Here is a 23,249-nt window from a genome sequence, read left to right on the forward strand (position 1 = left end):
AAAAAGAATCACGTTATAAAAGCTCTGGGGCCAGACTCCCCACCCAGACTGAGCTTAGTTGCAAGAAGCATGTGAGAAATGAGGGTTTGCTGCACAGGAGCCGAAGGCTGGCCTGGAGGATCAAGTTTTCCCGTGATCAAGGCAGGGGCGGCAATGAGCTGAGGGCCTTCTATGGAGAAGGGGAATCGCTTACTGACCCAAACCTTCCAGGCAACCATCTTTGCTGGACTTGTGCCCCAGCATGCCGTGAAAACCGTCAGAGCATGCATCGCCGTAGAATGCCTCAGGGGCTGCTTCCAGAGAGCTGGACAGAACTCACATCCCTCGAAGGGGGATGAGCCTTGAGCCAGCTCATGTGTAAGTGCAGACGTCCAAAGGAAACCTGTCTAATGCTGATCCCACTGCCTCAGACACGCGCCAGTGATCACCCAGTTAGACCTTTCCCTTTGCTTACCCTGTTCTCTCTAAAGGAAATCCCCCAAGGAGCAGGATGTTGGCGATGCCTGACATAACAGAAAACAGTCTTCAGAGACAGACTGCACTCTTCTTCCCAAGGGCATGTGTCACACCCACAGTTCTGGGGCTGGCAGGGTCCCAGTTTCCAGATTCTTCTCCCTCAGGGTTTCCTAGCATCCCTGAGGCCTAGAGGATTGGTGAGGAAGTTCACAATCTCAACTCTTAGTACCTTTTCCTTTTAACCCACAGGACAGTTTCGTATCGAGTCAGACCAGAGAGGACCGTGTGAGGTGGGTCAAGCAGTTTCCATGTGTGTATGTGTGTGTGTGTGTGTGTGTGTGTGTGTTTGCACACATGTGCACGCATGTCTATGAAGGCCAGACAGACATCAATTGGTGTTAGTTGTCACTCTAAATTCTGCTTTATTTTGTTCACAGATCCAGGGTCTCTTGATGAACTTAGCACAGATTTAGCTAATCTAACTAGCTAGCCCTGGGGATCCCCTGTCTCCTGAGTGCTGAGGTTACAGGTGGGCCACTATGCCCACCCAGCTTTTATATGGGCGCTGAGGATCTGAACTCACAACCTCACACCAGAGCATAAACACCTTTTCCACTGGGCCGCTGCTCCAGCCCCACGAGCAAAAACTTGAGCGGTAGCCACCAATTCTACCCACTGGAGACATCTAAAAACAGTTACAAAACAGCGTGGGCCAGAAAGGATAATATACCCTGTACCATTCAATGGAAGAAGCAGAGGTCCACTGAGCATTTAGAGACAGATGTGGATCAGCTCCAGCAGCCAACCTGAGGGGAAGGCCCAGTCCTCAGCCTCTAAGCCCTGAGTCCCAGAGAGCTGCTCCCTTTCAAAGTCTCCCTTCCCGACTGTCAACAGAGTCACCAAAAAACAACCACCATGGTAGTAGCACGGCGTGAACTCCATCTCTGACTCTCTGTAACTGGCTGTGACCACCGGCAACTCCCATCACCTCCAGAAATATACCTCCATCTGTAACCACAAGTGTGGCCTCGCCCAGCTCCACAGAGTAAGCAAGAATCCATCCTGCATCTGCGTGATGGCCAGAATGGCAAGCACTCTAATTTAACAACGAGGACGGGGACTCTGTGCCACCTTTTGTCCCAGGCTGGAGGAAGAACTGCCCTTGGGAAACTGACTTCTCTCCCATACAGAGGGTGACTGTGGTACGGGAAGAGCCCTGGGGCTGAGGGCAGTTGAAGGCGCTCCCATCGGTAGGTGAATCCCATCACATCCGGCTCGCTGGGAGCCTGACTGATAAATGAGGAGCTGCACCCAGCTGCTTGGGGCATCAGATCCAGTCACACCTCTCACCCTGGATGACCATGTTCCCAGATGTCACTAGACAGCTGGTCTTTGTTCCTTTATGCCTATCGTATTAGAGAAAGGCCAGACTGGCAGCAGCGAAATCAACAACAATAACAAAATTCTATGAGTGAGTTTATAAAAAGAGGGGTGGAGTCATGAACCAGACCACAGAACCAGGAACCCCAGACTGCTGCAAACCCTGTGTCTCATGCAGAAGACACAGGAAGGCAAGACGGTGAGACACAGTATAGCAAGCACCCAGCCCTTCTGAGGAGAAGCCTCCATTCAGGGTAAGAGAAGAGGGTTTCAGGGGTTGGGCCAGGACCGGCTGACACCCAGCATCACACGACGGTTAATTCCATATGTCACCTTGGCTAGGCCATGTCATCTAGTGTGTGGTGAACACCGGTGTGCATGTCACTGTGTAGAGAATGGTTAGCATCTTCAACATCCACACCAGCAGGTGCTAAGAGCGGATGGCCCTCCTCAGCGTTGAACGTCTTCAGAGAAAAGAACAGGCCGGTTGGAGAGCTGGCTCGGTGCCTCGGAGCGCTTGCTACCCAACCGTGAGGACCCGATTCTGGATGTGAGCACTCATGTAAAAAGCCAAAGGGGTCTTGGGCGTACCTGTAACCCTGGCACTTTGAGGGGTTGACACAAAAGGATTTCCGGGGCTTTCAGCCTAGCTGAAAAACTGGCTGTAGGCTCAGGGAGAGATCCTGCCTCGCAATAATGAGGTACAGAGTGACAGGGGAAGACACTCAATGCACTCTTGTGTCTCCAGGGTTAGCTTTACACACAAGCACACACACCACACACGCAAGGCTAGCTTTACACACAAGCACACACACCACACATGCAAGGCTAGCTTTACACACAAGCACACGCACCACACACACAAGGCTAGCTTTACACACAAGCACACGCACCACACACGCAAGGGTTCAAAGGGCTGCCGTCTGCCTGTCGTCAATCTATCCATCTTCCTACTGCGTTTCTGTTCTCACATGCGTATGCAGGTGAGAGAGAACACATCTCTCCAGAGAGCCTGGCTAATCCATCAGAAACCCGCAAGCTTACCTGCACAGCATGGAATTCAAAGTCTCTTGTCCAGGTGTCCAGGGAGGCCTGTGAAGGACACCAGTTTTCATCAGTTCACAAAGGAACATCTATTACTGATTCCCAAAACTACCCCTTAGGACTCTCCCCACACCTCTGGTTGGAAAATTAATCATTTCAGTGTTTACGTGTGTGTGTGTGTGTGTGTGTGTGTGTGTGTGTGTGCATGCATATACATACATACATACGTACGTACGTACATCAACCACCCTGAATTGCAGTGTAAGGAGGGAGCAGATATCCTAAGTCAGGTGTAGGGCAGATCCTCTAGGTGAAGTTATTAGACACCAAGACCCAGAAGGCAGACGTGCTCTCCTGACAAGCAAGCAATTTAACGTGTTTCTCCAACAGTGAAGACACCATGGAAACAGCACCCACAGCAGGCACTAGAGATCCCACCAGCACCTGAGAGTTTCTTCTCGGCTTTTTCTCCCAGCCCAAAGTCTCTTTGTAAAACTTTTACATTTTAATTAATTAATCGGTTAATTGTGTGTACAGGGGCACGCCGAGGTGTGCGTGTGGAGGTCAGAGGACCCCTGCGGGAGTTGGATCTCACCTCTCACCATGTGGATTCTGGGAAGTGAACCCAGGTCCTCAGGTCGCAAGAGTCTTTCCCTGTCAGCCAGCTGGCAGGCTCTCCTCCCAGCCTCTCTGTCCCCGGCATAGCTACCATTTTAACTTCCTGTAGCATAAACCACCTGACTGGACTGCATGCCTTATTTTTTATTTTAAAAAATCTATATGATATAGCTTGATCCTGCTTCCCTCTCCCCCGGTTCCTCCCAGATCCTCCCCACCCAACTTAATTTCCAGCCTTTCTCTCAAAAACAACAAAAACAAAAACAAACAAAAAAGCAAACAACAAAATTCAAAGCAAAAACCCAGTAAGACAAAAAAAAAAGCCCAAACAAAACAAAATGATAATAATAATTGTAATAAATAATAATGACTTACAAAAATACATGATGTTTGTTTTGTGTTGGCCAACCCTGCCCTGGAATGTGGTTGATATGCCCAGTAATGCTCCGCAGGAGAAAACAGTGGCAATAGGTATCTGTTGCAAATAGCACCTTGGCCATACATTGTGTATGTGTGTGTGTGTGTGTGTGTGTGTGTGTGTGTGTGTGTGTGTGTGTGTGTATTCCTGTGCGTGTGCCTGTGAGTGTATGAGTGTGTGTGCACGTTGGCCTGTGAGTGTGTGTGTGCCTCTGAGTATGTGTGTTTATATTCATCATAAATATGGAGGACAGAAGACAGACTCAGATTCTCTGAAACTGGGCTTACAGGCTGTTGTCTGCCTCCGTGTGGATGCTGGGAACAGCACCAGGGTCCTTTGCAGGAGCAGTTAACTGCTGAGCCATCTCTCCAGCCCCAAGTCATACAGATGTTTAAATAAGTCATAAGCTGCCAGGCAGTGGTGGCTCAAGCCTTTAATCCCAACACCCATAAGGCAGAGGCAGGTGGATCTCTGTGAGTTCAAGGCCAGCCTGATCCTGGATCTTGCTCCAAAGCTACACAGAGAAACCCTGTCTCAAAAAACAAAAACAAGCTGGGCGAGTTGGTGGCGCACACCCAGCACTCGGGAGGCAGAGGCAGGGGGACCTCTGTGAGTTCGAGACCAAGCCTGTTCTACCGAGCAAGTTCCAGGACAGCCTCCAACCTCCAAAACAATACAGAGAAATCCTGTCTCGAAAAACAAAAACATCAAAAACAAAACAAAAAACAAAACAAAGCAATAAATAAATAAAAGTCATAAGCTGAATATCTTAATATTTACATTTAAACTTACAGTCCCAATAGGTTAGCAATATCTCAAAATTTCTGTGTTGGAGTTTTAACCTCTAGGACCACAGAAAATAACATTGTTTAGAGTCAGGTCTTTATACTGAGAGCTGCATTAAAATGAGGTTGTCACGACGACCCTTCTGCACTATGACTGGTGTTGTTACAAGAGGAGGAGTTTGAACACAGGAACGCCTCTAAGATGGCGTAAGAAGGATGCCAAGCAGGGAAGATCAACAACCTAGACAAAGGCTTGGAGCAGCTGCCCTCTGCTGTGCCTCAGGAGGAACCAGCCCTCGGTCACCTTGACATCTAGAACTGAGAGAAGCTAGATTTCTGCCCTGGGTAATATTTGTTACAGTGGCTGGGTCAGAAGAATTCAGTCCCTTGATGTCCCATGGCCATGGGTCTTGTCTGGAGAGATCGCCTGTTTCTAGTCTACATTTTATAAGTTGACATTATTTTTCATGCGATTTCAACAAAAATGGCACTGTGTCATTTTTTTTTAAAGATGGGTCCTCACTGTGTAGCCCTGGCTGGCCTTGAACTCACAGAGCTCTACAAGCCACTACCTCCTGAGTGCTGTGATTAAGAGCATGAGCCATCATCACCCAGCCCACCTGAGGTCGTTTTTAATAGCCAGTTTAAAGATGACGACCAGCCCGTCCCCAACCCAGTAAGCCCCAGGGTCCTCTGAACACCATTCTAATTGAGATACTTCTCCTCCTCCCATTTTTTGGAACTGGGTCCCTCTACATAGCCCTGGCTGTCCTGGAACTCACCTGTAGACCAGGCTAGTCTCCAACACACAGAGATCCCCCTGCCTCTGCCTCCCAAGTGCTGGGATTAAAGGGCGTGCACCACCACCACCCAGGTGTATGCTCCAATTTTACAAAACAGTCTCTTTTTACAGGAAGAGGAAGAATAATCCCTAATATTACAGCACTGTAATCCCCAAAGGGAAGTTTTGAAAACTCAATTAAGCTTATTTGTCCGTTAGCAGAGAAAAGAAGGGAGGAAATACAAAGAGGCCACCCACGCACAGGACACAGAACACAGATTCATGACATCCTTGGAGTCTGTGGCCCTACAGCCAATTCCCCGATGCAACTAAACCTCCCACTCCATTCCCTGTGCCTCTCCACCCTCACCCCTGCAGCAGGGAAGCCTGGGCCATCCGAGGCCTTCCTAGGACTCTGTCTACCCAGCCCCACTGCACTCTCTCGCTTCCAGCAGAGACAAGTTGAGCGATCTGGCAATAGCCTGTTATTCAATTAGCAGAAGTAACGCGGCACACTGGAGAAACAAATGGGTCATAGAAAACCGAAATGCGGTTCGCCCATTAGTGCTCCTATTTAAGTCCTAACTGTTCAATATTTCAGCAAATGCTTACAACGTTCACCGTGTGTTTTCTGGCCAAGTGGAAATAACCGTCAAGAGGATGGGACTCTGAGTGAGAGATGGGGCTCTTTCCCAGCAGGGTTCTGGAACTCACAGACACAGCTGCGGAAGGCTGGGGCGACAGAGAAGACAAGAGGACGGGGCGCAGAGGACGCTTGGGGTGCAGAGGACGCTTGGGGCGCAGAGGATGCTTGGGGCGCAGAGGACGCTTGGGGCGCAGAGGACGCAGAGGACGCTTGGGGCGCAGAGGATGCTTGGGGCGCAGAGGACGCTTGGGGTGCAGAGGACGCTTGGGGCGCAGAGGACGCTTGGGGCACAGAGGACGCTTGGGGCGCAGAGGACGCTTGGGGCACAGAGGACGCTTGGGGCGCAGAGAACGCTTGGGGCGCAGAGGACGCTTGGGGCACTCGCACGGGGCTCCAGACCCCAGCCGGCCTGGCGCACGCGGTAGGGTAGCTCCCCAACTATCTGGTAACACCGGAACGCTGCGGGCGCTGAACTAAGGGTCGCATTTGGAACGTCCCACTCTCTTCGGTCGCTTGCCTCACTCAGTTCAATCTGCTTTCTGACATAGGACAAGGTCCATTTCACTCCTTCATTCGTTCCGTTAGCAAGCATTCGCTGGTATCACGTGCACGCGCGGGCGCGGTAACTTCCCACCATACCAGGGCCAAGCCGGCTCCTTGGATGTTAATAAGGTCCTTAATCTTGTGGAACTCACGGACCAAACTGGGAGAGCCCTTGGTTCATCAGGTGACCCCCTTAAATAAATGACGAAGTGCCGAGACCGGCCCTGTGTGTGCTCAGGGCTGCCTCAGAGAGAATGGGGACCCAGGGGCAGATGTCAGGGAATGGCTATGGTCCCTGAAGAGCTGGCCGGGCCTCCAGAGCTGAAGACACACGGGCACTGAAGGGGAAGACCCAGGAAGCAGTAGCAAGAAAACCAACCTCGAAGAAGACGGCTGGGTTTCTGCCGGTGCTGAGGCCAAGCTATGGGACCAAAGCAATTAGAATCCGGCTTCTGCACAGGTGGTCACATCACGGAGCCTCCAAAGGCTTAAAGAAGGAAAGTGACATGATGCAATTGGAGACGTCCCAGTCACCAGGACAACTGCCCAGCTGATGCTGCTGAGTTCTGCCCAGATCATCTTGCCCGTTCCCAAGGCCTCCCAAGCATCCCTCCCTCCTGGATCTCCCAGCAACCCTGGCGTTTTTCTCCCCTGCTCCCAGGCTCTGTCCAAAATGGACATCCAGCAAGCCCAGCCTCCCTCTCAGCCCTGAACGTGATCCCGTCCCTAGACAGAGCTGGGTCAGGGGGACCCCAGAGGGAGGCAGGTGGAACCATCTCACGTCGTCAGGATGGGAACCTGAGGTAGGAAAGGAGGGAGTGACCACAGTCTGAAGTGGGCCCTTTGTGATCTCCTTCAGTAAATGCAGCCCGAGCTCTCCACAACGTCCCAGTGACTTGCCCGGGAGCTCTGACAAATTCTCTACAGGGACGGGGTGCGGCTCCATGGAAGGAAACTGAGTAAAAAGAGCCCACAGGTAACCTGGTGGGCAGAAAGCCCTGTGCTCCTGGTGCGGGGTCTGAAACCCACAGCAAAACTTCTCCACAAAGTGTGCTTTGGGTCCAAGTTTGTAAGGACCTGAGCTGCCGCAGGACTACTTTTAACAGCATCCATGAGCTTGAGTGTTTTGCTCTCAGGTCAGTGCAGGTCACCTTGAGGCCCTGGGGATGGATGACTGGGAAAACTCACTTCCGTCCAGAATTTTCCCTGCCCTTTACCCTGCCTCTCCCTTCTCCTGCCAGCTGGGCCACTCGGTGCTCTTTTGAGGGCCCCGGCTGTGGCTCCCAACTGTGAGTGCTCAGGAACTCATCCAGACAGCTTTCGGAACTCCCACCCAGAAGGCCTCTGAGTCAGCGCGTCACAGAGACGGCCATGCACCCATCGCTACCGCAGCTCTACACACAACACCAAGCCATGGAGCAAACCTCGCTGTCCCGCGGCTGAGCAATAGGTAAGGAAGATGTGGCCTGTGTCCTACCTACACAGAGGGTTTGGTTTGGTTTTGTGTTTTTTCATCAGTAAAGAATACCAAAGTCATGGCCTTTGCAGGAAAATGGGTGAAGCTGGGAGAAATCATAGTAAGTGAGATAAGCCAGCACCAAAAGACAAATATCATTTTCTTTCACATGCAGTTCCTAGATCTTTTTGTTGTTATTGTTTTTGGGGTTTTTTTTTGTTTTGTTTTTTGCTTTTCAAGATAGGGTTTCTCTGTGTTTTTGGAGGCTGTCCTGGCACTCGCTCTGTAGACCAGGCTGGCCTCGAACTCACAGAGATCCGCCTGCCTCTGCCTTCCAAGTGCTGGGATTAAAGGCGTGCGCCAGCAACGCCCAGCAGTTCCTAGATCTTATAGAATCAAAAAAAACCACACCTGTAATTGCCATGAACTTAGCAGCCAAGCTGCCTAGGGGAACAAAGGACTAATTCCAGTGCAGGGGGATAGAAAGAAGCAGGGGAGGGGGAGGAAGAGGAAGAGGGAGGGAGAAAGAAAGAGGAAGTTTATACTCAGAGTACTTTGTGTGTTTGAATGAAGTGTCCTAATGTAAAGCAACAACACTGTGTATAATTAGTACGTAAAATGGAAATTCAAAGATCCACTGAACAGACTAGGAAAGAAAACTAAAAACACGAAATCTTCCCTCCTGAGACCGGACGTCCACAGCCTGTGGTACGGACCGAGCACACAGGTGCGCAAATGTTCCCGGTGATGTATGCCACGTAAGGCCTGTGGTTTGGAGACTGAGCAATGCTGGCTCCACTGTAAACCAGTTCTCCAGGGCTCAGCTGCGAGGGTGTTTGTCCTTGGTGTCTCTGTGTCCTGTGGTAACTGGCTTTCTTTCCATCCTCCCCCTAAAAATGGACTGAGAGCCCCTGAATTTGCTTCGGGGCCACTCACCTCGTAGGGCTCCTTGGTGGCTCTGTACTTCTCTATCTGGTAGAGCTGGGTCTTGTAGCAGACGCCATCTTGGATGTCAGATTTCTACCAGAGAAAGAAATAGGAGGCATGGCTTAAGTCTTGGCAGATAGAAACTTCCATGACACAGTCGTGAATTTTTCAAAGCAATGCTCAGCTGAGGAAAAGGAAAGAATGGCTGGCCCGTTGGCAAGACGCAGTGCAGTGTCACCCCAGCCCTGGGTACGACGAGAGCCCAGCGCCCAGAGGCAGGCAGCCCCGGGCCAGTCTCTGCTCTCTCGGGATCTCGGTTCCTCCACCTGCCCTGTGTTCCCTGTAGGAGGAGAAAGCGGAAACCTAATAGTTACACTGGGAGAACACCTCACTGGCCACATAGGAAGCGCCATGCTCTCCTGTTACGGTAAGCAGGGGCGGGAAGGTAGCTCAGTTGGTGGAGACTTGCCTTGCACTCGTGAGCTCTGAGTTCAGCCTACAGCACTGAAATAAAAAGCAGGCGTGGGGGCATACCCCTGCAATCCCAGGACATGGGAAGTGAGTGCTGAAGGAGCCGGGGTTCAAGGTCATCTTTGACCTTGTTTGGGCTAGCCTGGGACAGGAGACCCAGTCTCAAACAAACAGTGTGAAAACCGCACCCAAAGGAGAGTCACAGCAAGCCCCAACGGAGCTGGTGAAGGAGGAGAGAGAAGAGGAGGGGAGAAGGGACAAACACGGGGAGCCAGGCATTCAGGTTCACCGGATTTCAAAGTCACACGCAGGTTAGGTGACTGTGGCAGTGCCTACAGAGCCATTAAATAAACCGCGCTGGGTATCACGGAGTGGACCAGCTGCAGCCACAGGCAGAGGTCAGTCAGTCCACTCCAGTTGCCTAGAGCTTGGATTCTTGGTCCAGGTTACATCTTACGACTGAGGAGTTAAGTCTCATTGCTCAGTAATACCAAGCGCTTCTCCAGTCAGACTGCAAGGCCTGGGCTTCCCAGGAGTGCTCTTCCACGGGACAAAGCCACGCTCAGCTCTCAACACTGGAAACTGAGGCAAAGTTGAAATCAGGAAAAGACAGAAGGCAGGGAGGGAGCCCGGGCTAAGCAGGACACGGAGGAAGAGTTTCTGACACAATGTCCCTCCTGCTTGACATGAGCTGTCAATGCCGCGGTGTCGGGAGATGGTGAGTGATCAGACTCGAGAGGTGTGATGTGGAAGGGACCATGAGCGCCCCTCTATCCAAGTTTAAAAGCACATAGACCTAGAGCACCTGTGCCCGTAACAGCGTTATTCAGTAACGTAGGAAACCAAGATCACCCCTATATATCAGCTCCATCACGACACTCTAAAAGCCTGAACAACATTCGTCATTTGAAAAAGGAAAAAAAAAATCAGTGTGCACCCTCGTTCCTCTTACTTGGAAACCGTTTGAAAGATTAACATTTAGCCTCTGGCACGGTGTCCAAATGATACCACCTGGAGCCTGAATGAAAAAAGTTGTACAGAGGCATCTACGGGAATACTCATAACTCATCATGCCACTGCATTAACACATCATCTACATTATAAAATATACAGTAAGAGTAGGAACTTAAAAGGATAAGATGGGAAAGAGATTCGGGGATGAGGTCTCTGGCGGAAGGAGAATGGAAAAGCAGCCTCAACTCCCACCTGTCTCTTGGGGTCCTCTGACGAGAGCAGAGCCACTGTGTGGCGGGGGGGGGGGGTCCGTCTTGCTCCTCCCTCACTGCTATGAAATAACAGACTGTACCACTGTGGTTTGCGCGAGGCTCCCGGAAGTTCACCTCAGGAATCTGGATTCCTCAAGTGGCAGCGTTAATACAAGGGAGCGACACCGGATAATAATTAGGTCATCAGGGGCATCGTTCATGGGAGGGATTGACACTGTCTCACCCAGCTCGCCCCTCACCAAGGGAGTGCTGTTAGAAAGTGAGGCACTGGACGCCCTTGGCCCTTTGCCTGAAGCTATTTCCCGTCTCTGAAGTTCTGACACAGAACAGGGAGGCTCTTCAGGCTAGGGCACACTCTCAACTTCCAATTAACAAAGCTGTAGGCTCAAACAAGCCCCTTTTTAAAGTGAGTATTCAGGCCCTCAGGTATTTTGTTATAGCAACAAGACAGACATGTGCATATATATATATATATAACATACCAATATATATTACATAAGGCATAATATGTGCTATATGTTGGTATTACATGTCAAAGCTTGACTGAGATTGCAGATCCTGTCTTCTATGTTAGTTTAGTGAGTGTTAATTGTCAACTTGGCACAGCCTAGAAGCACCTGGGGAGGAAAAAGAGTTTCAGCTGAGTAACTGTGCCAGGATGGTCTGTGGGGGTGTCTGCGAGGAGCTGCCTTGATTATTAATTGGTGCAGAGGGCCCAGCACACTGTGGCCGCACCATCCCTGGGCAGGTGGTTCCGGGCTGCAGAAGAACGCCAGCAGACTAGAATACCAGCCGCCAGGAGCTTTTCTCACTGCTCACGGCTCCCAGTTCTCACCGACTGCCCTTGAAGATGGACTGTGACTTGGAAGCGTAACCAAATAAGCCTTCTCCTTCCCAAGTTGGTTTCCATCAGAGTATTTTATCACTGCGCCAGAATAAGACTAGGATAACACGTCACCTGATGCCACTGTCCCCTGACTGATGGCCACCACCTCATAGCCTCAGAGCTCAAGATGAATCCCCATGAGAAGGACAAAACATTTATTTCCTCATAATTATTTTCCTTGTTTGTGCAAGCATTTCAGTGTTTCTTTTCACCTGTCTTTTCCTTTTGTGTCTGTCTCTGTCTCTCTCTGTCTCTCTCTGTCTCTCTCTGTCTCTCTCTCTGTCTCTCTCTCTCTCTCTCTCTCTCTCTCTCTCACACACACACACACACACACACACACACACACACACACACACACACACACACACACCAAGAAAGCTCTGGGTAAATGTTCCTGGAAGCAAAATGAAAGCTGAATCAGCTTGGAAACACCTGCACTTCCTTCCGTCCAGATGTTCAGCTGACCTCCAGCCAAGCTTCTTCATACACATGTAATCTAACTGCCCGTGAGCCAATCTGCTAACACGAGCTTCAACAGGACCATCATGCCTCATCGATATTATTTTGGTCATTTCTGTCCAGGTTAAGAAAGCGTCCATCATTGTGGGATGGGCATCCAAAATCCATTTGTGTGCCAGGGATAAATACTGATCTACTACCCAAAGCCCCATAGATTGAGTCTCCTCACTGAAACCCACATTCAGGGGGTCTGATCAGTCCCATGCTAGATTCCCAGCCATCAGTCTGGTGTCCATGAGCTCCCCCTTGTTCAGGTCAGCTGTTTCTGAACAAGCCCAGTCTTGACCCCTTTGCTCGTCACTCCTCCCTCTCTGTCTCTGGGTTCCTTGAGTTTAGTTCAGTGTTTAGCTGTGGGTGTCTTTCTCTGCTTCCGTCTGTCACTGGATGGAGGTTTAGGATGGTATGTAAGATAGTCATCTACTGTGTGACTTTTAACAGCACCAACTATCTCTACAAGTTTGATCTTACCACCTAGGTTCTATCTTCCTAACAGAGACACACCAGCAGATCTCAAGGTACAACACACACAGGTCCAAGGTCATCTTTGAGAGAGCGAATGCTCGATCAAACCTCAGGTGGGCTTCTGTCAGCCTTGAGTTTCTCTGGTTGACTTCCGGCTAGAGCTGGCTGGCACCTACCCTTCCTTCTGCCTTAAAGAGGGACAGTTTCACATTGAATCTATACACTGTCTTACAGAATTCTTTTTAAGAGATTGTCCATTTGAAGATGACATATGAACTTCTCTGGCCAAGACGATAAAGGTACCATAGTATTGGGTTACTGCTATCCACCCACAAAGTGGGTGTCCTAACAGTACTTCATGTGTGGAACAAGGCACATGGCCTTTCTTTTTATTTTTAGATTTTTTTAATGTATATGAGTGTTTTGCCTACTACGTATATGTGTATCACGTGTGTGCCTGTGTCAGAGGAGGCCAGAGGAGGGTGCTGGTTTCCCTGGGACTGGAGTTACAGAAGGTTGTGAACCACTTTGTAGGTGCTGGGAATCGAACCCGGGTCTTCTGCAAGAGGAACAGTGCTCTTAACTGTTAAGCCAACTCTTCACCCTGTCAGTTGGACTTTTTAACATCTGGCCTGTGTGACACTGCCAGAGTCAACTCAGTGAAGTCTATTGTGTTCTTATTTTCAAGAGAAGTATACCTAAACATATGTTTTTTCCTGTTGGCACCTAGTTCCAGGGTCTCCTATAAATCCCAGTCTTGTGTAAATCATTTATAGGAAACCATACAATATTTGCATATAAGCTGTACACATCTTCCACACGCTTCAAACCTCTGAATTACTTACAATACCTAATACAATGCAAATGCTATGCAATATTAGTCAGGGAATAATAAGAAAGAAGGCTGCACATGTTCAGCACTAACACAATATTCTCCCAAATATTTTTGACCTGTGGTTGGTTGAATCCTGCAGACACAGACCATCAGAGAGAGAGAGAGAGAGAGAGAGAGAGAGAGAGAGAGCTGCCCCATGGCTTTTCCATTCCCCGCACTCCGTAGAGGCAGGCATGGGCTTCACAACTTTCAATAGCACTGAAACCTCCAGTGTGGTGATATTGTTTTTTGTTTTGTGCTTTAACAAAAAAGGCTTGCCTGAGATCAGAGTGTGGAGCTAGCCACTAGTTATCCATAGAGGCCATGCAGTGGTGGCACACACCTTTAATCCCAGCACTCGGGAGACAGAGGCAGGCGGATCTCTGTGAGTTCAAGGCGGCCTTGGGCTACATGAGACTGAATCGGTCTAAAAGAGAAACAGAGCTCACGCCTTCGATCCCAGCATTTGGGAGCCCACACCTTTAATCCCAGCACTGGGGAGGTGGAGACAGGAGCTCATGGCATTCAGTCTGAGGACTCACTCACAGGAAGCTCATGGCATTCAGTCTGAGGACTCACAGGGAGCTCACGGCATTCAGTCTGAGGACTCACAGGGACGGGGCTCAGTAGTAAAAGGTCTCTCTTGCGGCTGCTCCTTTACTTCTCTGACCTTTCAGCGTTTACCCCGATACCTGACTCCGGGTTTTCATTATTAAGACCTATTAGAGCTCATGGTACACTCCAGTTCCTCTAAAGCCAAGAACCCAACGAGCTGAGAGGTGTCAGAATAAAAACGGACAACTGGGAACAGAAGACGAGGCCCTCAGGGGTCTGCCAGGGCTAACTGTTACAGGAGAACGTTCACAACACGACCCAGATCAGTAGTGCCATCTAAGAAACAGCTTTTCCTAAATTTTACCCCACATTCAGGAGGCTCAGCCTTGATACATTGTAGGCTAAAGTAACAGCGCAACAGATCGGGTGTCTCAGCATCTTCGCAACACTGGACAGAAGAAGGTCCTCTGTGGTCCCACTTACCCCCGACAAATAGCGCTCGAGCTTCTTGTTTAACAGGAAGTAGATGGCCAAGATGTGGCAGGCGCGGTTGGAGAGCACCGTGTTGATGACGTCGCTGTTCTTATAGCCCAGCTTTTCAGTCATGTGCAGTACCACACTGGGGCTCAGGTCTTCCAGAGAAATCCTATGAGGGGTAGACACAGAGAAACCAGTCATCTCTCCACCTTCAGAGTGGCTCACGAACATGGCAGGCACACGGAGTCCACACAGGGCCCCGGGGACAACTGTGTTCCCTCAGTCATTCGTTCACTTGACTTTGTTTTCCTTTTTTTTTTTTTTTTTGAGACACGGCCGCATGCAGCCCAGGCTGCCTCATGCTCCGAGTAGCCGAGAGAATGACTGAATAACAGACGCCCCAGATATTACATACGCCCTGAGTGCTGGTACTGGAGGCACACACTGCCACGCCTGTTTTATGTGGTGCTGACATGGAACCCAGGGATTTTTGTTCACACTGGGCAGGCACTGTCTCAACTGAGCTACGTCCCCAATCCCACTGGAGGTTGAAGATCTTCATGTATATAGAAAGGTGGTGGATTTACTATATAATGTACCTTATATACCTGTGGGTTCCCCATCCATAGGATTCAGTTCATCTTAGAGCATTTTAGGGAAAAAACAAAAACAAAAAACTTCACCTAAACTAAACATAAAGGCTTTTTTATTGTCATTATTCCCTGTAGTATAACAAGGTGATTTAAAGCATATGGAAGAATGTGTATGGTTTACCTGCAAAATATACTATGTTATGTAGGAGACTTGAGTGTCTGTAGACTTTGAGGTGAGCAGGTGCTTGAAAGCAGCTCACCGTGTAGCCCTGGCTGTCCTAGAACTCACTCTGTAGACCAGCCTGGCCTCAAACTCACAGAGACCTGCCTGCCTCTGCCTCCTGAGTGCTGGGATTAAAGATGTGCACAACTACACCCAGTGTCGACAGATTTTTATCTTTGGGGGGCAATCATAAGAATTACCCCACCGGTACAGAGAGACACCTGTGATTAGCATGTGTGCACCATCACCGGGTGTGTTAGCATGTGTGCACCATCACCGGGTGTGTTAGCATGTGTGCACCATCACCGGGGTGTGTTAGCATGGGTACACCATCACCGGGGCGTGTTAGCATGTGTGTACCATCACTGGGGCGTGTTAGCATGTGTGCACCATCACCGGGGTGTGTTAGCATGGGGACACCATCACCGGGGTGTGTTAGCACGTGTGTACCATCACCGGGGTATGTTAGCACGTGTGTACCGTGTACCATCACCGGGGTGTGTTAGAACGTGTGTACCACCACCGGGGTGTGTTAGCATGGGTACACCATCACCGGGGTGTGTTAGCATGCATCTACCACGCTTGCTTCATTCTTGGTTGTCACTGTTGCTGCTAAAACATCTTAGATGCTAGACAGCGTGCTGCATGATTTCCAAACACTTCAGTGTGTACCCTTAAAACCGTATGACAGCCAGACCTGGTGGCACACGCTTGTTACCCGAGCTATAGGAGAGACTCGGGTAGCAGGATGCCAAACCGGGAGGATCTGTCACAAAACAACACACAGTTGCATGAAAACTCTTGGTGTCTCCAACGAGAGCAACCCTGGGACATTCACTCATGGCCAGGGAAGTCACGGCCGCACTGGTGTGACTCCAGGGAAGTCACGGCCGCACTGGTGTGACTCCAGTCCTGTATTCTGCTTCAAAATGTGTGGGGAGGCGCGGTGTGCCACCCCGGCTGAAACGGGGAGGGGGAGGGATAGAGGCGAAAGGGGGGATGTGAGCAGGGGCCGCGATCCAGCTCGGCCCTTTTTATCTGTTGTGTTGAGAACCAGGAGACTCACCCCCCCCCCCCCGTAACTAAGCGTCACGTATATCTTAAGCCTTTTCTGGAAATACATTTGCTTCTACCATGTCTGTTATTGTACATGTTTGGCTGATAAAGAGGATGGTAACTGCCAGGTGTGGTGACTCACACTGTAATACCAGTACCAGGGAGGGTGACACGGGAGGTTTGCTATAAACTTCTAAGCTTGCCTGGGCTGCACAGTAAGCACCAGGCTAGCCATGATCACACAACAAGATCCTGTAACAGAGAGCAGAGCGGAAAGAAAGGGAGGGGAAAGGGAGGAGAGAGAATGTTCTAGAATGCGAATTTTATAATTGGAGCTACGCAAATTCATATCCCATTGCCTTGATAGTATTTTGGTTTCATTCTGGCCCATCTACAGAAACTGGCTGTGGCTGTGGGCTGCCCAGGCCCCACAGGGAGTCAGGGAGAGGGAGGAAGGCCTTCTCTGACAGAATGTCGTGTCCATACCAGGAAGGCACCAACCAACACCTGTTGACCGCCTGGGATGAGTACTGTAAAATATTTCGTGTAACACTCTTCCATCCAACCCTTTGGAGATGAGCCTGGAGGCCCAGTGACTTCACAGGAGGAAGCTGTGAGAAGAATAGTGTGAAACTTGGGGGGGGGCTTTCCTTACTTTCCCAAGGGACAGAAACACTGACAACATCTAAACTAATTAAACCAAGAGACAGAAGTACTGGGAAACTAGAAAAAATTTTACAAATATATATGTAGATGTGATATGTGTCTTTGGCTCTATGTTTCTTCTCCTTTATTTAAGGGCTGATAAAACCAGAAAAAAACAATTATCAGAAATAAATATATATTCGCCTCAAAGATTAACAGTTTTTCAAAATAAAAATTGTAAATAACACATACTTCCCCCAATATTTTAGAATTCTGGTCTCCTATCTTAGATAGAGACAGACTGCTGTTTTGTCTTTTGTCTGCAATAAGCCACAGGCCTAAGATAACACAATACACCACGCTGCTATTTTCTTTAAATAAGCCTTTACCACTTTTACCATTTATTAGCTAGTTGTTTTCTCTCTCTCTCTCTCTCTCTCTCTCTCTCTCTCTCTCTCTCTCTCTCTCTCTCTCTCTCTCTCTCTCTCTCTCTCTCTCTCTCTCTCTCTCTCTCTCTCTCTCTCTCTCTCTCTCTCTCTCTCTCTCTCTCTCTCTCTCTCTCTCTCTCTCTCTCTCTCTCTCTCTCTCTCTCTCTCTCTCTCTCTCTCTCTCTCTCTCTCTCTCTCTCTCTCTCTCTCTCTCTCCTCACACTCACTCACACACACACACAACCCAAGCTGGCTGGCTAAACCAGTATAAGGAATTGAATCTATGTTTACCTCACCAAAACCTGCCTCCTGTTCCCTGTCGAGAGGCTACAAAACAATAAGTCACATTATAAGTCTCCATCCCTGAAGAGGTCGCTAAATGGAGGGGCTCTCTGTGTGTCTAGTGCAGCCCCACGGCCTTCGACAGCTTCTGTGTTGGGTGGATGGCTTCGCTCATTTAGAGAGTGATTACATTAGCTTAACCATCAATGACGCTCCTTTACCAGAAAGCAGCGTGCGTGTTGCTCTACAGAAACAAGGCATGGCCCCTCGGTTTTGCTTGCAGGCTCACAAGGGGATAACTTTTCTGGTATCTGTTTCTGTTCCTGGCCCAAACTGGGCAGGTATTGGAAAACAGTGTTTATTTCCAGGTTCCCTTGACAACCTAGGTAACCCGGACTTTGTCTCAATTGCCACCCATGAGCCAAACGCTAGAGTTCTGTATAGTGACTGGACAAAGTCACCTCCTCGATGCCCAGGGCAAGAGTAAACTTGGTCAAGTGGCCTGGATGCGGATCCCAGGAATGTTCCACCCAGGTGCTTCAAGGAGCTCCGTCCTGAGTGTTTCCCATCTTGGTTGAGGAACTGAGCACTTCGGCTTTCAGAAGGTTTGGTGGATATTTCTAGACCTTCTTGACCTAGGCTTGGGGATTTTCAAAACTACGGCCACAGAGGATAGCTCTCCCCCGTTCCTCCCCTGGTCCTCATCCAAGCTTGGTGTGTGTAGGGCTCTCAAGAATTAAAAAGAGAAGAGAGATGCACTATTCCGGAAGGTTGGAATCAGACGGTCTCCGAGAGTCCTTACCCCTCACTCAGAGTGGTTGGCAAATGAGGTCAAAAGCACAGGGCTATGTTTCTTGAGCTGGTCTTCTGGTCTGTAGTCTGTGACCCCTGCAGAGATGGCCAGGTGAACCGACCGTCACTGCTCCCACACACAACCCTCCCTCAGGGTCCATTCTCGTGGGAACTGAGAAGGCATGAACAGCAAGCCCACAACAGGGCAGCTGAAGTGAGTGGTCTGACCTTGTTTTCTCCCACCTCTGTGACTTTCAAACTTTCAAGCAAGGGATTCAAGCAGCAGAAGATACGTTAGAGGGTGATTTCAAAGATTCAGATCTATGGGATCCCTGAAGTTTAATGTTGGCAGGAGAGCTCATGGGTAGGTCTCCCTCCCTCTCTACCTCTCTGTCTTTCTATCTGTCTCTGTCTCTGTCTGTCTGTCTGTCTGTCTGTCTGTCTCTCTCTCTCTCTCTCCCTCTCTCCCCCTCCCTCTTCCTATCTCTGTCTCTGTCTCTCCGTCTCTCTCTCTTACACACACACACACACACACACACACACACACACACACACACACACACACGGGCCACAGTTCATTCAAATGGACCCGTTAAGTGAACTGTAAGACTGTAAGTGCCCGCTGGGGAATATGTAACCCATCAGAGCAAGCCTTGGTGGGGGAGCAGGTCCTGTGTAGCTCAGCTTCCATTCCTCCAACCAGGCTCCACACGGCCCATTCGGCACAAACACATAGGACAGCAGCCCTGGCTGCAGCTTCTTGCCCGGTGAGCTGGCCCTATCTGCAGGTGGGTGACTGCAGAGGTGGGCAGGCCAGGCCAGGGGTGGGGAACACACAGCACTGACTTCAATCGCGTACGTCTGCCTGTCAGCAGCTATGGCGGGTTCACAGGGCAGGCCCCATCTCCCTGGAGAAGGAGTCCCTCTGTAAGCACTCGCTTACCTGTTGGGATAGGTGACGTTACAGGGCACTTTCCCGGAGTAATTCTCATTGAGCCAGCGATTCGCCAGCGCTTGCTGAATATTTGGCCTCTTCGCTGGGTCTGGCTCCAGGAGAGAGCGCAGGAAGTTGACCGCCCCTGTGAGACAGTCGGCAGAGAAGGCCCATTACAGACTGAGCACAGGCGCAGACATTAGCTGCAGACGGTGGTCTTCCAACCCCTCAGCCCCTCTGAGCCTCCGCAGGGCTTCGTGTCGGAAACTCGCAGACCACGAGTTCAGCCCCCCACCTTCGGACACCTGGAGTTTTAAATTCCATCTCTTCCCACACGTATCTCTTTAAAGAGATGCTGTATATCCCAAGAGCTTAAGAGATTGGTCCAAGGAGCACACCTGGTACCCGAGACAGCAAGAATCGGTTTGCTCTCCGGGGACCATGGGTTTATAGAACAATCTGTGGGCTCTTGTAGTCACTGAGAGATCAGCCACAGACAAGAACTATTTACACGTAGAGGATGAAAGCCTAGAAACGGAAATGCCCAGTATCACAGTGTCGCCTAAGCAATCAGAAAGGAAGAAAGATGAAGGAGTTCGAATTAGCTCCTGACCGCGGGCACTGAGTCTCATAAGGTCAATGAGGTATTTCCTGGCTGACTGGGTAATTGATTGATTTGTTTAATGTCCCAGGAATTAAGCCTGAGGCATCATACATGCCCAGGAAATACTTATCGCTGAGCTATGTCCTCAGCCCTACTTTACCTTTGAGACAGGCTCTCACAAAATAGTCCAGAGTAACCTTGAACTCCCTCTGTCTTCCCCACCTCAGCCTTCCTCGTGGCCGGTGTACACAGGTGCATCCCAGCAGTCCTCTCCTGCTCTCTCCAAGCCATCTTCTCCTGCCTCCCACACTGCCCCAAACTCTGTCAGATTACAACACAGTACCCAGTCCAGCCTGAACCCATGCTCACCTCGGCTGACACCACACCAAGAAATCTGCATGCTTTTGTTTAGGGCTAGGTCAAGTACATCTCCAAATCTTAGTCTGTCACAGGGTTCTAGCAAGCAGAACTCATGCCTATCTGATGCTGTCCCTTGAAAGGAAGAGGATGCCTGGGCAGAGTGTATGCCAACGGTATTTGCTCTTTATTTTCAGCCTAAGGACCTGGTAGAGTAATGTCAGCTACACTGAACCACAAGTGTAAGGAAGTACATAAAAACCACTGACAACTATAAAATGCTCACAGCCTCTCTTTCTTCCATCCCCAGCACGAGTAATTTGTTTTAACACCCTGGGTCTCCTTTCGTTAAACAAACATTTATAGAACACCTGTGCTCTACCCAAACACTAGAGACAGGAAGCTGGATGTCTGTATCCTTTAAGATCATAACAGGAGAGACAGCTGAACTACACGCAAAACTATATTTTGTAAAGTACAGAACTGTTCAGTGAGAGTTCACACACAACATACACACACACACACACACACACACACACACACACACACACACAGAGTCCACCTGGTTTTCCTGAGCTCTGAGTCTCCACTTTCCTGTCCTATGACATCTTATTATAATGTTTTACAAGGGGGTAGGTGTCAGGGGACAATGGACACACCTCATTTGACATAGTGCTTGCCTAGCTTGACCCGAGTTCTGGGTCAGAGCCCTAACACCATGTAAGTCAGGCATGAAGGCACATGCCTATGATCCCCAGTACCTGGGAGGTAGAGACAGGAGTCAGGAGTTCAAGGTCGTCCTCAGCCACAGAGTGAATGCAAGACCAGGCCCCTCAGTACAGAGTAAGTTCAAGGTCAGCTGCCCCTCCCGGGAAGGACACATAAGACACAACCCCTTCCCTCTCAGAAACAGAAAACACTACTTCTTGCTTTTTTATGTACGTAAGTATGTTCATATCTATCCAAGCCCACATGTGCACTCAGATGTGCATCCAGGTATGGAGGCTAGAGGACCATCTAAGGTGTCACCTGAAGGGGGTGTGCATCTGGGAGGAGACAGGGAGGGGTAAATATAATAAATACAATGTATGAAATTCTCCAAGAATGAGGGGGGCGGAGAAGAATGCCACCCACTTCTTTTGAGACAAGATTTCTCACTGGCTTGGAGCTCAATCACTGGGCTGAGCTGGCTGGCCAGTTAGCACCAGGAATCTTCCTGTTTCCCTCCCTCCAGTGTTGGGATTACAAGTACACATCATGGTATTTACCATGTCCAGCATCCTTAGGTGGGATTTGGAGGATCAAACTCAGGGTTCTGGGTTTGCACGCCATGTGCTCCATCAACTTAGCCATGCTCCTAGATGCCTCACCACATAATTCTTCAGTTTTCCAGATATCCAGTTCTATCATATCTAATAGTAACTCTCAGAAAATAATCTCCATTTGTTTTGACTACAAATAATTCTTTTTCTCAAGAGCTCTTTCCTGTTTTGCTTTTTCTTTTTTATTAATAGAACCCTACTTATCCAGGAGTGGTCATGAAAATCCACACTTTTGCCTTTGCCTTCAGCTGTTGTTTTAGACTGTACTTGCAAGAATGGTGGCCCTTCTGTGAGCACTTTTCCTATGGTGGGAATAAAGCGGTCAAAAGAGGGGTCAGTTGTGAGACCAGAATCAGCTCCAGAGGAACAGCCCTCTGAGGCCACCTCCATAGGTAACTGGTGCGTCAAGGACCCAGGGGACACGGCCATCTGCCTTCAAGAACATACTGAGTCAAATGAAGGTACAGGTGCCATACTGGCCATGGGGTACACTGACGTGGCCAGACTTTTTAAAAGATTCACTTGTTTTTATATTCTATGAGTGGTTTTGCCTGCATGTGTGTAATTGCACTGTGTGCTTGCAGCACCCACAGGGGCCAGGAGAGGGCGATAGATCCCCTGGACCTGGAGTTACAGGTCCTGGACCTGGAGTTACAGGTGGGTGCTGGGAACTGAACCTGGGTCTTCTGGAAGAGCAGCAAACGGTCCTAACCACTGAGCCATCTCTTCAACCTCAACGTGCTAAGTCTCCAAATAAAATTTTCCTAATTCTTCTGGGGGGGGGCGGGTCCTGGTTTTGAACGAATGTTTCCCTCCCTTCTGCACCCCTCCACTACAGGAGTCGCTTGAGGGCTTTTTGGTTTGGGTTTGGTGTTGTTTGGTGTGTGCACTCACAAGAGGGCAGGCACAGAAGCCAGAGGATGGTGCCAGGTGTCCCTCTCTGTTGTCCTTCACACCAAGGTGTCTTCACTGAACTTGGAGGCCAACAAACCCTGTCCCTGTGCTCCACCTTCTGAGACCTCTGATGCCCACCCCTACACAGCCAGGGCCGGGCGTCTCTGAAGGATGACTAACCAGAAGAGCTAAGGATAGCCAGCTGTGTGTTTCTGTTCTATTTTCACCTGCGAGTGTGCCAAATCTGCCAATGAGCACGCGTAATTTTAGTTCACGTCTCTGCCGACAGTCATACACCTCTGGCTGCCACTGACGTCACATGGCTAGCCTGGAAGGTCTTTGTGAACATCCTCAGAGAGCCTCCAAGTTTATCCTCGGATCGTGAAAACATCCGTGTCTCTGGGGCCAAGAGGGACTACACATCCAACCCAGAAAGTGGAATCTGGCATGGTCACAACAGCCTCCCCTCCCGTGAGCTGACTACCTGGGCTTTCTACCCGAGCGGGGACAGTCAAAGTGAGCCCAACAGGAGCTCGGCCGCCTGCGCATAACAATAGGTGGGCACCGCGGTCGCGCCAACACCCTTTCTTCCTGG

General features: G+C 49.8%; 1 protein-coding gene across 1 annotated transcript in view; it reads right to left on the reverse strand.

Annotated features, from left to right (window-relative positions):
* Positions 1-23,249, reverse strand: part of Hunk (hormonally up-regulated Neu-associated kinase) — a 102,945-nt gene that overhangs the window by 8,106 nt on the left and 71,590 nt on the right. The window contains 4 exon segments of the mRNA XM_040750519.1: positions 2,881-2,928; positions 9,064-9,147; positions 14,531-14,693; positions 19,487-19,622. Of these exon segments, the coding sequence (XP_040606453.1) occupies positions 2,881-2,928; positions 9,064-9,147; positions 14,531-14,693; positions 19,487-19,622 (431 nt within the window).

Source organism: Mesocricetus auratus, unplaced genomic scaffold (assembly GCF_017639785.1).
Source record: "Mesocricetus auratus isolate SY011 unplaced genomic scaffold, BCM_Maur_2.0 Super-Scaffold_100008, whole genome shotgun sequence".
Lineage (NCBI taxonomy): Eukaryota > Metazoa > Chordata > Mammalia > Rodentia > Cricetidae > Mesocricetus > Mesocricetus auratus.